Source organism: Chrysochloris asiatica, unplaced genomic scaffold (genome assembly GCF_000296735.1).
Source record: "Chrysochloris asiatica unplaced genomic scaffold, ChrAsi1.0 scaffold00042, whole genome shotgun sequence".
Classification (NCBI taxonomy): domain Eukaryota; kingdom Metazoa; phylum Chordata; class Mammalia; order Afrosoricida; family Chrysochloridae; genus Chrysochloris; species Chrysochloris asiatica.
In genome coordinates, this window is record NW_006408560.1 from 14,921,946 (window position 1) to 14,936,110 (window position 14,165).

At 50.3% G+C, this 14,165-nt stretch overlaps 2 protein-coding genes across 2 annotated transcripts in view; one reads left to right on the forward strand and one right to left on the reverse strand.

The window, feature by feature from the left end:
• Window positions 1-3,623, forward strand: part of RAB25 (RAB25, member RAS oncogene family) — a 9,772-nt gene extending 6,149 nt beyond the window's left edge. Inside the window, exons 2-5 of the mRNA XM_006861578.1 lie at window positions 280-475; window positions 2,298-2,491; window positions 3,102-3,182; window positions 3,508-3,623. Coding sequence (XP_006861640.1) covers window positions 280-475; window positions 2,298-2,491; window positions 3,102-3,182; window positions 3,508-3,623 — 587 coding nt within the window. The remainder of the gene's footprint in view (window positions 1-279; window positions 476-2,297; window positions 2,492-3,101; window positions 3,183-3,507) is intronic.
• Window positions 3,624-9,249: 5,626 nt separating this feature from the next.
• MEX3A (mex-3 RNA binding family member A) overlaps window positions 9,250-14,165 on the reverse strand; it is a 5,242-nt gene continuing 326 nt past the window's right edge. The window contains exons 2-3 of the mRNA XM_006861730.1: window positions 14,006-14,162; window positions 9,250-10,352 (exon numbers count right to left, since the gene is read on the reverse strand). Of these exons, the coding sequence (XP_006861792.1) occupies window positions 9,250-10,352; window positions 14,006-14,162 (1,260 nt within the window). The remainder of the gene's footprint in view (window positions 10,353-14,005; window positions 14,163-14,165) is intronic.

Below are 14,165 nucleotides of genomic sequence, written 5' to 3' on the forward strand. Positions count from 1 at the left end.
TTCCCATCTCTGGAGATCTGGATGTGGTTCAGGCTTCCACCTATAGTCTTATGTATTGCAGAGGCTCTGCAGGAAGCCTCCTTCACTGGGCATGTAAACATCATGTCTCCTGAACTTGCTCCAAACAACTGGTCCTTTGGCCTCCTTCAGAGTTGCAGAGCTGACCCTAGCCCCTGCCAGGAGCTCTGGCTCCCTCTTCAGTTTCAGAGCCCAGCTCCTTGTGCTTGGACTTGAAGCTACTCTGCCCCATGTTTAACCTTTCTCTCTCCACCCCTTCAGTGGTGCTGATTGGCGAGTCAGGAGTGGGCAAGACCAATCTGCTATCCCGATTCACCCGCAATGAGTTCAGCCACGACAGCCGCACCACCATTGGGGTTGAGTTCTCCACCCGCACTGTGATGCTGGGCACTGCCGCAGTCAAGGCTCAGATCTGGGACACAGCTGGCCTGGAGCGGTACCGAGCCATCACTTCAGCGTGAGCCTGGGCCTGGGGGGCCATGAGGGTATGGGATGCTGGGGAAATCAGGGAATATATCTAGAGGAAGGTGGAGGAGAAGAAGGCGTCATGGGAACTCACTAGTGCCTCTCTGGGTGAGCCACCTCCCTCAAAGAATTCAAGGCCCAGTATTGTGAGAAGCAAACAGCCCAAGACAGAATATAGTGCTACTAACAAACTACTAGGCCTGAAACCACGAATCATTGCCACCACTTACAATGTGCCCGGGAAGGTATAAGGCACTTTGTATTTGTCATTTTATGTAATCCTCAAAGTACTACCAGGAGTTACAGTGCTATAATTAATCCACTTAAACATAAGAAACTAGAGGTTGAAACAGGCAGTCAGGAGCTGGGATGAGAGCAAGCTCTGTTGGTCGACAGCACCCCTCACCTCTGCACAGTGCTTTGTACTTGGCAGCCTTCACCATCTGACCACAAACACCGAGGACTAGAGTGACAGCTCCAGTTTACAAAGCAGCAAGACCCTGGCAGTGAAGCCTCATCCAGATTGTCTTCCTGGCAGCTTCAAGTCAAATTGTGTGAAGGGTGGTCTGAGTGTTTGCAATAGGGGAGAGCACTTCTCAGGGAGGCAGGAAGCAAGGGGCTTCAGTTACATACTCTTAGACTGGTCAACTGATCACTTAGGAGCCTCAGTTGCCTCATCAATGAAATGGGAATAATTAGATGCCATCAGTATGAGCTGGTGGTAAGGAGCTCTGGTAGCATAGTGGTTATGAGTCAGGCTGCTAACTTCAAGGTCAGCAGTTCAAAACTACCAGCTGTTCCACAGGAGAAAGATGCTTTCTGTTCCCATAAAGATTTACAGATTGATATGAATTAGAACTGACTCCATGGCACACTACCACCACCACCACCATCAGTCTGAAGGAGCCCAGAGATGGTCAGGTCAGGGGCTGCTGTGTAGGGTAGACATTTAGTTAGAACTAGAAAGAAGTAAGCATTAGCTGGCCACAAGAGAGAAGAGGTGTGTGGGTCAAGGAGCCATTGGGATGAAGATCTCAGAGGGGGTGCATCCAAGAGGTAGACTTGGCCAGAGTTTACATAAGCACGGAGTCAATTCCAACTCATAAGACAGAGTAGAACTGCTCCATAGGGTTTGCAAGGCTGAAATCTTTACAGAGCAGACAGCCTTATATTTCTCCCACAGAGCAGCTAAGGGATTTGAATTGCCGACCTGGAAGTTAGCAGCCCAATGGCTAACCCGCAGTGTTACCATGGCTCCTTTCATTAGTGAATGTTGTTGTTGTTAAGTGCCGTTGAGTCAGTTCCAACCCATAGTGATCCTGTATAGGGTTTCTGAGGAGCAGCTGCTGAGCTTAAACCTCCAACCTTGCAGTTCAAATGGCTTTGCAGTCTGGAGCATTAACCCACAGTGAATGTCGTTGTTGTTATTTGCGGTGGAGTCAGTTCCAACTCATAGCGACCCTGTATAGAGTTTCCGAGGCTGTAAATCTTTACGGAAGCAGAAAGCCTCATCTTTTTCCCACAGAACAGCTAGTAGTTTCGAACTGCTGGCCCGGTTTGTAATCGCTACGCTACCAGAGCTCCTTAACCCACAGTGAATAGTAAGGGCTAAAATCAGAACAAAAGAACTGAGCAGAGAAGAAGGAAAGGTGAGGTTGCTGTGGAGGCTCTAAGAGGGCTCTGAGAGGCACCAGAACCTTGGGCTGCCCTGCTGGGGTTTGGCTTCTCTAGTACTTTGATTTGATGGCTCCTCTCTGAGGCTGAGCCTCATGGTCCTAATCTTGCCTCTCTGTCCACCCTTACCCCTTGCCTAGGTACTATCGTGGTGCTGTGGGGGCTCTACTGGTATTTGACCTAACCAAGCACCAAACGTACGCAGTGGTGGAGCGCTGGCTAAAGGAGCTCTACGACCATGCAGAGGCCACCATAGTTGTCATGCTCGTGGGCAACAAGAGTGATCTCAGCCAGGCCCGGGAAGTGCCCACTGAGGAGGCCCGCATGTTTGCCGGTGAGAACCTACTATGACCCAGTCAGATTCCTCCAGTTTCTCCCACAAGCTCCCAGCTCCAGCCTCTCCAACCCCTACCCCATCCCCAGGGCTTCCAACCTGGTCTTCTTGCATTGGGTTCCCCTACCTCCACCTCCTCTCCCTCAGAGCTGTCTCTCAGTGCTTCCCCTCCAAGTCCTGTGTCTCCCGCTATGTCCCACCTTTGCCCTGTGATTCTGTTCAAGGGTAATTATTTATAGTGGATTTTAAGACAGCTTTACCTTGCAATGCTTGGAGATCCTAAGTGTAGAGGTGGGCTCCTCTTGGACAGTTCCAGTCACATTTTCTCCAGGAATTTTCTGGGGTTTAGAGGCAGCACAGACTTTAGAGCCCCATGGCCTGGCCTCACATCTCACCTTGTAAGTTCCTTACACATTCCCTCTTTCTAGGCTTCCCTTTTTTCTTTTATAAAAGAGATGTAATGATCTTACCTACCTCAAAGGTTGTTTTAATGATTAAATTAGCTACTTCATGCCAAGGATTTAGTACAGTATCTGGCACTTAGTAAACCTTAAGCAAACATTATTGCTTTTGTATTTCTCAATTAATGGTATGTTTCCCTTCCTGCCAGAAAACAATGGGCTGCTATTCCTGGAGACCTCAGCCCTGGACTCCACCAATGTTGAACTGGCCTTTGAGACTGTCCTCAAAGGTTAGAGCCATTGTCTTCATTTGGTACCCCCATTCTTCCCCATGGCCCCAACCCTGGACCCAGCTGATTCCTAGTCCCTCTCTGGGCCCCTAGCCTCCTCAGGGCCTCTGGGTACCACTGCCTACCCGCCTCAGGCCCTCTTACCAAGTAAGTAGAAAGGGCCCAGGTACTCTAACCCCACTTCTTTCCAGCAAAACCTCCTTTAAGTGTGGCTACCCCAGTGCCAATAACGAAAGGGGTGTGGAGCACGGGTGTGTGTGGGGGGGTGCTCAGTGTGGGCTCTACAGTTTTTCCTTGGCGTGATCATTGCCCTTTTCCCACTCAGAGATCTTTGCAAAGGTGTCCAAGCAGAGACAGAACGACACTCGGACCAATACCATCACCCTGGGCAGACAGGAGCCAGGATCTGGGGAGAAAAGGGCCTGTTGCATCAACCTCTGATCTTGCTCAGCACAAACCTTGCCCCCACCGGCATTCTGGTAACCACTTCTGCCCCCAAGCCCCAGGACCTTATCTTGCCCTTTGCTTTTGGATGTCAGTGTCCACTTCTGGTCCATAGCCCCCTTAAAGCTCTGAAATCTTTGTGCCCCACCACACACATCTCTATTATCTGTCCTTATCCTCACAGTCTAGGCCCTAAAATAAAATTGTTTTGTATTGATGCCTGGCCATCTTGCTTCCTCCTTCTGTTCCTCCTTCTCCTCCAGTTGGTGCCTCCGCTTCAGTTTTGGCTCTCCTCAGTCCTGTTCCCCTTCCACTAGTCTTCTCCTTCAAACCCACTATACCCCAGGGCCAGCTGCCTCAGGGAGCCCTGTGGTCTGGGGAGAGTGCCAAGGGGGTGGGAGGTGCCCGCCCTTCCCTCTGCCAACCCCCAGGGCAGGTGGGGGAGGGGGGCAACACGGAGGAGGGGATATCTGGGAGGCTAGACAAAGGAAACAGCATCGGCGGGAACCATCTGGTGCCCAGGGCCCTGGTGCCAAGAACTGAGGTCACTCCAATGCTAGGGGCAAGGGGAGGATGCAGGGGGAGATGTTAGGTTGAAGGGGCATCAGGGCCTCCTACAGGGCCTGTCTTGTGTGTACTAGAGGGAGGGGTAGGGTAAAACCTGGAAGGTAGGATGCCCAAGTTTGACATTGTTTCCTTCCTGTCTCCCAAGAGGGATACATTGAAGGGTCTGGTGGGAATGAGTGTGTGTGTGTGTCTTTGTGGTCCCTTCTCCACCAAGCCCAAGAGATAGCTGCTCAAGCAGGGTCTTAATCACCCTGTCTGTAGGTCAGGGTGGCAGGTCAATTGCCCCCCAACGAGGAGAAGGGAGAAAATGGGGAGAAGAGAGGAGACTGAGTGCTTGCAGGCTCAAGCAGGAAGCTGTAGAAAGAGGATGTTCTGAAGACCTTGCCTTCCTGTAAGGTGTGCAGGGATGCCCAGAATCAAAGTAAAGAAAATCTCAAGTGACAATTCCCACAAAGGTTCTAATTCACCCCAAGATGGTCCCATCCCATAAGCTAGAGAAAAAAGGCCGAACTTTAAGTAATAATACTTTTAATAAAATTAAGTTCTGAATAGCACATTTAATACATTAACCCTTCCCCTCCTTGGTTTGTCTGCATTTTGTGCAACATCACTTTGACTTGATTATTCATGGGTAGGTTTATTTCCCGCCTTTTATTTTGCTTTTGAAATCTTTTTCTCCTCAGCAGATTTGTATGTGTCTTCACTAGATGCCTCAATTTAAGTCTGACCACAATCCTACTCTACTTTCTACAGTGGAGAGACCATTCCTCCTGCCCCAGGGCTGTCTCCCCCAAACCCACCCTACCCCACCCATACAGTACCCTCAAGCAGGGATGGGGGGAGGGAAATCCCCTCCCCACCCTGGGTGCTACCATTCCAAACTAGGGGGGTTTCTAGGACAAATAGAGCAGAGGGGAAATCTGTCCCTAGGTGGGATGAAAAGAGTAAATTAGGGAGAAGGGTGTTTGGGGTCTAGGAACATGACAGTCCTTGGTGTAATGAAACTGGCCCCATCCCTCTTACCAAAAGGAGAGCCAAGGGGCCTCCCACCCAACTTGGATAGGAGGGATGGACCCCACTTGACTGCTAGCAGGGGTTGGTAAAAAGGCAAGTGCTTAAAAAACTTGATTTCTCACATGTTCCCCAATTGTCTGTGAGAAGGACAATGTGCCCCCAAGCCAGGGCAAGGTGCATGACCCCTACCTGAACACAAGATTGGAGCACAGAGGGTTAGGGTAGGGGTCACCCAAGGTCACTGCTGCCCTCCCCCTGCCTCTGTACCCTGGGGGACCAGTTCTCCAGATCTTCTAGGATGGTATCGCCCCTTTAATCACCTGGGATAGGAAGTCCTTCTTGGAATCTAACATCAATGAGACAATAAAGCACTTGGCTAACCTGTGAAGCACAGTATAGCTTTAAAGGACATTTATTGAGAATGCTACTTCCACTGCTGCTTTGGAAGGAGAAAACAAAGTGGAATATGTTGGGTAGGAATAAGGATGAGAGATGTATCTTCTCAGTCCTCCTAAAGGTCTGAGAAGGTAAAGTAGTACGTATGTGTGTCTGTTTGGGAATTGACCTACTAGGCTTTCAAATCTGCAATGAGTGGGTTGAGGTTAGACTTTAAGAAGGACTTCCTCAGTTGGGCCTGAGAAGCTGACTTAGGAGGATTTGAGCCAGTCTCCATCCTCCCTAAAAGCCCCAGGTGATGGAGGGCACAACAGAGGCAGAGAGATGGACAGAATGGTCAAGGCCTCTTCTGTTGCCCTTAGTCCAGGCCCCCCATCTGCTTAAGTCTATTGAACAACCACACTTTCAAAGACCTTCAGAACTGAGCTCCTCTTCTATTTCTCCTACAATTTAAAAATCCAAGGATTCTCAAAATCAATTCCAGCAGACTGGAAGCTGACAACCTTAACTTGCAACCTGCTTCCACCCTGGTATCTAAAAATGGGGTAACTCAGGGTCGACTCAGCCACTTCCCTCCTCTATTTTCCTTTTCGTTACGACTTTTATACATTCTACTGGACCCAGGGGCCCTCAATGCTACTAAACTTTAAGCTATCTGAATATTGTCTACTAAGTAACTAGTAATTCTTTCTCTCTCTTTCTCTAGGATTATATGAAATAAATTTGAATTATTATTATTATTAATAATTATTATTTGTAGTATTCTTTTCTTTTAAACCCCTCGGTTTCTTTTTCTTCTCTTTCTCTCTCATTTTTTGGTTAAAAAAAATCTATTTCTCTTAAATCTCACACCTCTCTGAGGGTTCCCATGGGCCTGCTGGGCCTCAGTTCTCAGCTTCCCCTCCTCACTCACCCCTGGGACTGGGCAGGGGAAGGGGGGGGGACACCCCAGGATTCTCAGTCCTCAGCTTCTTCCTTTCTTGTTAATCCTTTTCTTTGTTTGGCTCTGCCAGCTCCCCCGAGGGGGAGGGGAGGAGGGGAGGGGAAGCCCATGGAGTGAAATCCAATCTATTCAGAGGGCCCCAGAAGGGACCAGGTTCCCCCAGCCCCTCTCACCATCCATCCCAGGATGCTCCCCACAGAAAAGCAAATGACATTCCTCCCCAAAAAAAAGTGGGGGGAAAAAGGAACGTAAACCCGAACATATATTAAAAACACTTTTTTAAGATTTAACTCTGAATACAAATGTATTTTTTCTTCTTTTTCTCTCCCTACATATATTCTAAACCTTCTAAAGTTTTTTTATTTTTTTAAGGATCACTTTATCATAAAATAAAATATCCTTTTCATATAATAAATTACCTAATAAAAAGTCTTTTTTTTTTTCATATTAGCCCAGGTTCTTTGCTACATTTATACGGTAATAAACGCCTTTATTAAAATAGAATATTAAATTATAAAGAACTGCTTTAAAATTTTTTTTGTGTTTTTTTGTTTTTTTTTTTGCTATTTTTGTTTTCTTTCCTCTGTGTTGGTTGCCTATCTCACTCCCTCACGCCTCTCATTCTCTCCTCTGTTTTGTCTCTCGCTACGTGTATTTTGCGTTTTTTTCTAGGTTTGGCTCAATTAGTAAGGGTGGGATTGAATTATCTGAGCCCCCTAGTGTAACAGTCTTCTGCCTATGAGAGTAAGGAGTAGAAAGAGGGAGGGGGATCGACAGACAGACATCCTTTCTTCCCACCACCCCCTACCCGCCCCCAGCAAAAGGGGGTAAGGGTGGGGGTTTGCCCATTTGGTTTGGTTTCTGTTGTACAGACATTTCAAGATGGCTCACGTCGACGGTGGGAAGGAGGGAAGTTGTCACCGGTCAGTGTTCTTGGCTGTGACCTCCTTCTTCTCCCCTCCCTGGCTGGTGGTCTGGAGGGGAAGGGAGATAAGTGAGATAATTCACAACAGGAGGAAGGAGGGAAGGAAATCCCTTCTGTGCCCCCATCCCTGCACCCCTTCTCCATCTGGGAAGAATGGGACTCAGGAGCTAAGTGCTCAGAGATCACTCAGAGTAGTCCCAGCCCATTATATACAAGGGTTTTCTGGGGCCCTCTGGGACTGCCATCCCTGTCCTCTCCTGGCCCGGCCAGCGGAACCAGGAGGGTGAGAGGCTAGTGGCAGCCCCAAGTGAGCAGTAGAGAAGCAGGAAAAGGGATGCAAGAGCTGTAACAATAAAAAATTTCAAATCAGGTCCTGCTATACACCCCAATCCAACTTCACCTCAGACTGACCCCTCTCTGAAGACCTGGCCTCTCTCCTCAGCCACAAGGGGTGGGACAGAGACTTCATGATTAGGAAGCTAATGAGGATTCAGGTCAGGTCCAAAAAAGGGTACAGGGAGTGAGGCACTGCAGGGGAAGAGGTGCAGACTTAGGGAGCTAGCTGTCCTTCCTTCCACCAGCCTCTCCTCCTGCCTGAAGCCCTTTCCTGCTCCTTGAAATAGCAGACACACTGCCCTGCACACCCTCCCATCCCCATGCCCACAGCCAGAAAATCCAGTCTAAGAACAGCTCCCTACATGTAATGCCCATTGAGAAAAGTGGAAGGTTGACCCTTTAGATAGCCCAGTATTAGTCCCCTCCACAAATTTTCACTGAAAATAGGGATACATTCCATCAAAAATTGAAAGATGTTTCTTTGGAGGAAGTAGGAAAGGGCTTGACACCTGAAGGAAATCAGAGGGCTCATAAAGATGTTCTTCCCCTGACTTCTCCCCAGAAGAATGGTATCCTCAAAGCTGGACTGGAAGGGACAGGAGGTCATGGAAAGAAAGAAAAGACCAAGTGAAAGAGTAAGAGAGAGCTGAAATTGACAGCTATGAAGGGAAGCTAAGAGAAGAATTGGGGGGAAAGAAATGAGCAAAGGAGAAGAAACAATCTGAAGGGAGGGGAAAAGAGAGTGAAAGGAAAAGATGAAGGGAGCAGAGAAGAGCAGCCCCCTCTCCAGATTCTTCTAGCCAGCTTTGTGGGGACAGATTCTGAGCCCTTAATTGAATTGACACGCCTCCCCCTACAAAGCCTTCTGCAGCCTTCCAATAGGGTCCTAACCTCCTTAGGCTGTGGGAACCTCCAGAAAGATTCCCAAATAGGATATGGACTGGGGGGTTAAAGAGTCATGTTAAGAGGTCAGAGGTCAGGACCAGAAGGCTTGGGGATTGGAAAAAGCACCTCTAGGTACAAATGGTAACTCTTCCTCACCCTTTGCCCTACTTCCTCCATAGAGGAAGGGGTAGAATACACAAAGATGGGGAGGTGGGCAAAGAGGATCAGGATTAGGAGGTTCAGCATTAGCCACCACCTCTGGCAAAACAAGTTTCTCTTAGCTGCTCCCAAATTTTTGAGTGTGTTGAGGTATCAGAGTTGTAACTCTAGTAAAATTTCTGGTCTGGCCCCCCTCCCAAACATACCCAGGACAGGGTAACCAGAGGCTCTGAAGGTGGCCCACCTTCCAGCCACCACAGCCTTCCCTTTCCACTCCCCAGTGAGCAAGTATTTCTAAGCACCTTGCCCCTTAAATCACTGATTTCCAAAAGGCCCTAGTGGAAAACAGCTCCAGGGCGGCCCCTGGGGAGTGGGCCAGGAGGTATGGGGCAGGGGACTTAGGAGAATATTCGAATGGCTTGCGTGGCTGTGATGTGGCAGACGGGACACTCTGGGTCCGTCCTCTCACAGATGCGTACTGCACACTCCATGCAGAACAAGTTGTGTCCGCAGGGCACAAGAGCTGCAGTCACCTCGCTCTCGAAACACACCATGCAATCGCGCCCGCCTCCAGGGCTCCGCAGACCACCCCCACCAAGTTTGGAAAAGCCTTGGAGCGGCTCTCCTGGAGGACGCCTCGGGAGTCCAGCCAGCTCCGCGGAGGTAGCAGGAGAACGATGCGCGCCTGGGGGCCCAGCGCGGGCCTTGGCTGAAGAGGAAGAGGAGGAGGAGGCAGAGGAGAAGAGCACCGAGGTGGGTGTGGCATTCTCCTGGCCCGCCCAGAGCGGGGGGCTGGTCTCTGCCACACCGTAGTACACGTCCTGCTTGCCCACGCCATAGCCCGGAAACAGGTACCCGCCGTAACCAAAGTCTCCGCCCTGCTCGCCCAGGCGCGGGGCCTCAAAGCTAGAATCTACTCCACACTCGCCGATGCAGCCCAAGCTGTTCTGCCGGAAAGTGGAGAGGGGCTTGCAGCCAGGCGGGTGAACCCTCCAGGCCTCAGAGTAGCGGCTATCTAAAGCGGCGTCGGGGCTCCCTGCCAGGAAGTCGTTCTCATTGTTGTACTCGAGGATCTTGCCGGTGCGCACAGCGATGTGCGTCTCAATCTCTTCGCGTGCACGCTCCACGTTGCCAGGGGCCCCAGTGATCTCGAACACTGGGTCGCGGTCTCGGCTGGGCGTGATAATGTATGTGTTGGTCTGCTGCTGGATGCGCTTGATGGTTGCCCCCTTGGGGCCTACCACTAGTCCCACCACCCGGTAGGGCACCCGCACACGGATGGTCACCTGGCCTGGCAGAGCAGGCGCCACACCAAAGGCAGCACCCGACTTGTTGCGTGAGGCGCGGATCATGGAGAAGTGCTCGGCTGCTGAGATGATTTCCCGCCGTGCTGTGGCCACGTCCTCCCGCCGCCCAGTCACCATGAACACGGGTTCCTCGCCCCGCACTGGCGTCTTGATGTAGGTGTTGGTTTTGGCTCTCAGAGCCTTAATCTTGCAGCCTGGAATAGTGTGAAGGGGAGGAAAAAAAAACAAAAAAACCATAGGGCAAGGTTTGTGCTGTGACCACTAAGCTCCCTGATTCTTACTCAGAGAGACCATAGCTCCCCAGGGACCCCTTAGACGACCCTTGGAAACACAACCCTTACCTCTCCCATCCACTCTGACTGGAAAAATCCACTCCCCGGATCTCAGATCTATCAAACATTTTTTATCAATAATAGATTTTAAAATGTACCAACTTTTCCTCTCGTTCTATTCTGGGCGCTCCATACTCAGTAACTCCTTGAAACTCCCAAATACTCAGACTTTTCTCAAATCTATTCCCTAGCTCCTTTCCAACCACTGACTGGTCCCTCAGTTTCTCTACTAATTCCTGGCTAGGTACATACTTCCAAATTACTTAAAAAATCTTATCTGTCACTGTCCCCCATCTTTCTACAGAACTCTCGCTATACACTATATACTTAGTATATACACTATACATTATATACTTAACATGCATTCATTCATTAAATGTCCTCCAGTCTATTCAGGAACCACTGACCCCCATCTTCAATATGACTACCCCCATGCCTTCTACCCATTAGTCTCTCAATGAGTCCCAAATTGCAGTGACTCATGGAATATGGGGGACCCGGATAGGAATGAGAATCAGAGTTCAAGAGGGAGAGCAAGAGTATGAAGATAAAAATACACAGTGTGAAGAAGCAGCTCCCCACCTAAGAGACACTCCTGTCCCCCTGATGACAGGAGAGCAGTGATGGGAATGGGGGCTGAGTAAGGTAAGGGGAAGGGTACTCTGAGCCTGTTGTGCTTTAAAGGATATAGAAGAACACTAATAGGTTAAAGCTGAGAGGTTGAGGGGAGAAGCAGGAAGAGAGAAGAAAGGCCCAAACAAAGAGAGACAAAGAGGGAGAAGGGAAGAGAGAAACCTAAGGGAGGCTGGAAAGTCCAGGCCACCTCTAAAGGCTACAGACCTTGATGGCTAACTGGACAAGGCCTGCTCTTTTCCCACGTTCCTCTTCTATCCCCACAGCTTCACACAGGAGCTTCAGAGATTCACACCCTTTTATGAAGCACACACGCCACGTGTAAGTGAGTTTGCTCACATGTACTTAAGAATTGTGATGCGTTATGTGCCTTTATCTAAACCATACTTGTGGGGTGAGCCTGATGTACACTTTTACACACTCCTTTCATTTATACAGAGCCCCTGTGTTTCAACCTTCCATATAGTCCACTCTTCCATCTCCATCCTCTCCAACACACAAACAGCACATTCCTACACACGCCCACAACTTTTGCCCCCATTCACACACAGATGCGCTCACACCCTTTATCAGGCATGCAACTCAGTATTCTTTCTCACTCCCCCATCACACTACCTATCTCCTTAAAACCAAGACATGTGGTCCTAGTTTTCTGACTCTGCCAACCCTCAAACACAGGCCTGAGATGAGCTCATATATTTCTTCTTTTTCTAATCCAGATAGCCTCTGAACTACCAGATTAGGGGTGGGGAGTAGAGGGAATGGGTTGGGGTAGCTCTCTTCACCTTCAAGAAACCTTAGGAAGGAGAATTTGCGCCACTTCCTTGTTTTTAGACTTCTTGTCAGTTGAGAAGTCCTACCTGTTAAGTCGATATTCTTACTGCAAAGTTGGTTTGAACCTCAAGGTTGGTGGTTCAAGCTCACCAGCCACTCCTCAGAAACCCTATACAGGGTCACTATGGGTCAAAACCTACTCGACAGCACTTAACAAGTCAGTAAATGATTGTTTTATTTGTGAGACTTGGAGGGTTCAGGAACAAAGAGGTCCCCTTTCCTACCACATAGGCTCTAGCTATAAGTTTTGGCTCTGTAAGCTTAGGTGACATCAAGGTATCTTTGGGGGTTGAGGTTGGGGTAGGGAGAACAGACCAGGGGAAAGAGAAAAGCTTAGGGGCTAGGAGGTACAGCACTGGGAGATGGACCTCATTCGGGATCCTGCAACACTGAAGAAGCGTCTCTGGAAGGGAAGATTCAGTGGGCTTCACCTTCCTAGAGGTCATATAGAAGAACACTAATAGTGCAGTAGATAAAAGGGAGGTTAGACAAGAGGGAGCACTTCCACTTCCACCTATTTTTAAATGATGGAGAAGCTTGTCTGAATAGGAGAAATCCCCTACGTTTATGAGGGACAGGCCTGGAAGCAGAGGCAAAAGAGGAAAGGATGATCCCATTAAAATCCAGAGACTCCCAAGACCACCCCCACACTCAAGAAAAAAGATCACTTTCCCCACTCAATTCCAGGGCTCTGGACACTCCGTTTCTGATAAGCTAAGAAATCAACTTTCTAACAGAAATCTCAAGAGAAGGAGTGCCCCAGGGGGATGGGGAGTATGAAGGGGAGTGGCATCTTCATCTCCCTTCTTGGTCTCCCGGTAAAATCCCCTAACCCAAGCTTGCCAGTGGTTGAGGTGGGATGTAGACTAGGGGCCTGCCAGGCCCGCCTCCCATCTTCCCCCCGCCAGCCGCCTGCCTCCTCCCTCACTCCCAGTCGGAATGCAGCTCCTCTATTGTTCCCCACTGTGGGACAGCTCCTCCCCTGCTCCTCCCCCACCCCACACCTCCCCAGCCCAGCCCCTATACAATTTCCAGATCCTGCTCTCCTACTCCCCTTTGGGAAACTGGAAGAGGGAAGGTTCCCCAACATCCCGAATGCTCTGTCTGGACCCTCACCAATACATACCCCACACAGTTGCCTAGGGATGCTGGAGCTGAGGAGGGTGTGGTATCAGACACACTACACTGGATTAATTCTAAACACACACACACCCACAGACACCAGCTCATCACCAAATCTTCAGGTGATGGTTTCTTACACCCTAGCACACTCTATTCCTGCCCTGTCCTTGTCTCCCACTACCAGAGACCCCTCAACAGGCCTCTGACCCCTGGCTGTGGCCAGCCCAGAACAAAAGCCAGAGAGAGGGAAGAGAGGTCCAGGCCAGGACAGACATCTCACTTCCTTGGGAGCACCCCTTCCCAAACCCCACAGACTTCCAACTTTGGTGTGCAGGTGACCATAAGATCCCCTTCTCCCTGCTGTCCCCTTTACCACCTCTCCCCCAGGCTGGGACCCTCCCCTGAGCCACACCCCCTTCCATTCCTACACTCAGCCCAACAAAGAGACAGATACTCAGTTGGGCTTCGAGGGCCAGGTCTCCCCTAAAGTCTGTAACTCCAGGAGTGTGGGGGTCCCAGGGGTGCCCCTGCCTCAACCTACTAACAGACACGGGAGTAGGGACTTCTGAGCGACTCTTTGCACATTCGGCCAGTCCCCCCTCGCCTCCCCGCTATGAGTAGACACCCCCTCCGGACAGCCTTCCAGGATTGGGAGACTAGACCCCCTCCCCTTTCCCTCTCCCAGTGAGAAGATATTTCTTTGTCTGAGGGCAAGAGCCCTGGGGGGAGGAAGGATCCAGAGAGTCATCCCGACTGTGGGTAGCAGGGAACTTTGTGGCACTTGGAGATCAGGGAGGGGGCGGGTCCCCCTTTGTGGGGAAGGGATAGAGACGGAGGCAGGCAGGGAGGAAGGAAATGAACTTTCCGCGCTGGGGATGGGTGTCCCCCACCCCAAGTCCCTGTCCACAGTCCCAATGCCCGCTTACCTTGCCTGCCCACGATCTCGGCCACGTGCTCGGAGGTGGGCACGGGCACACACTCGGTGGTGTTGCTGCTACCCTTCAGGCGCAGCTCGGCCTCTTTGTAGAGAGCGCAGAGCTTGGCGTCGCTCGCCCCTTTGGAAGCGGTGGGGGGCTGGGGCGGCTG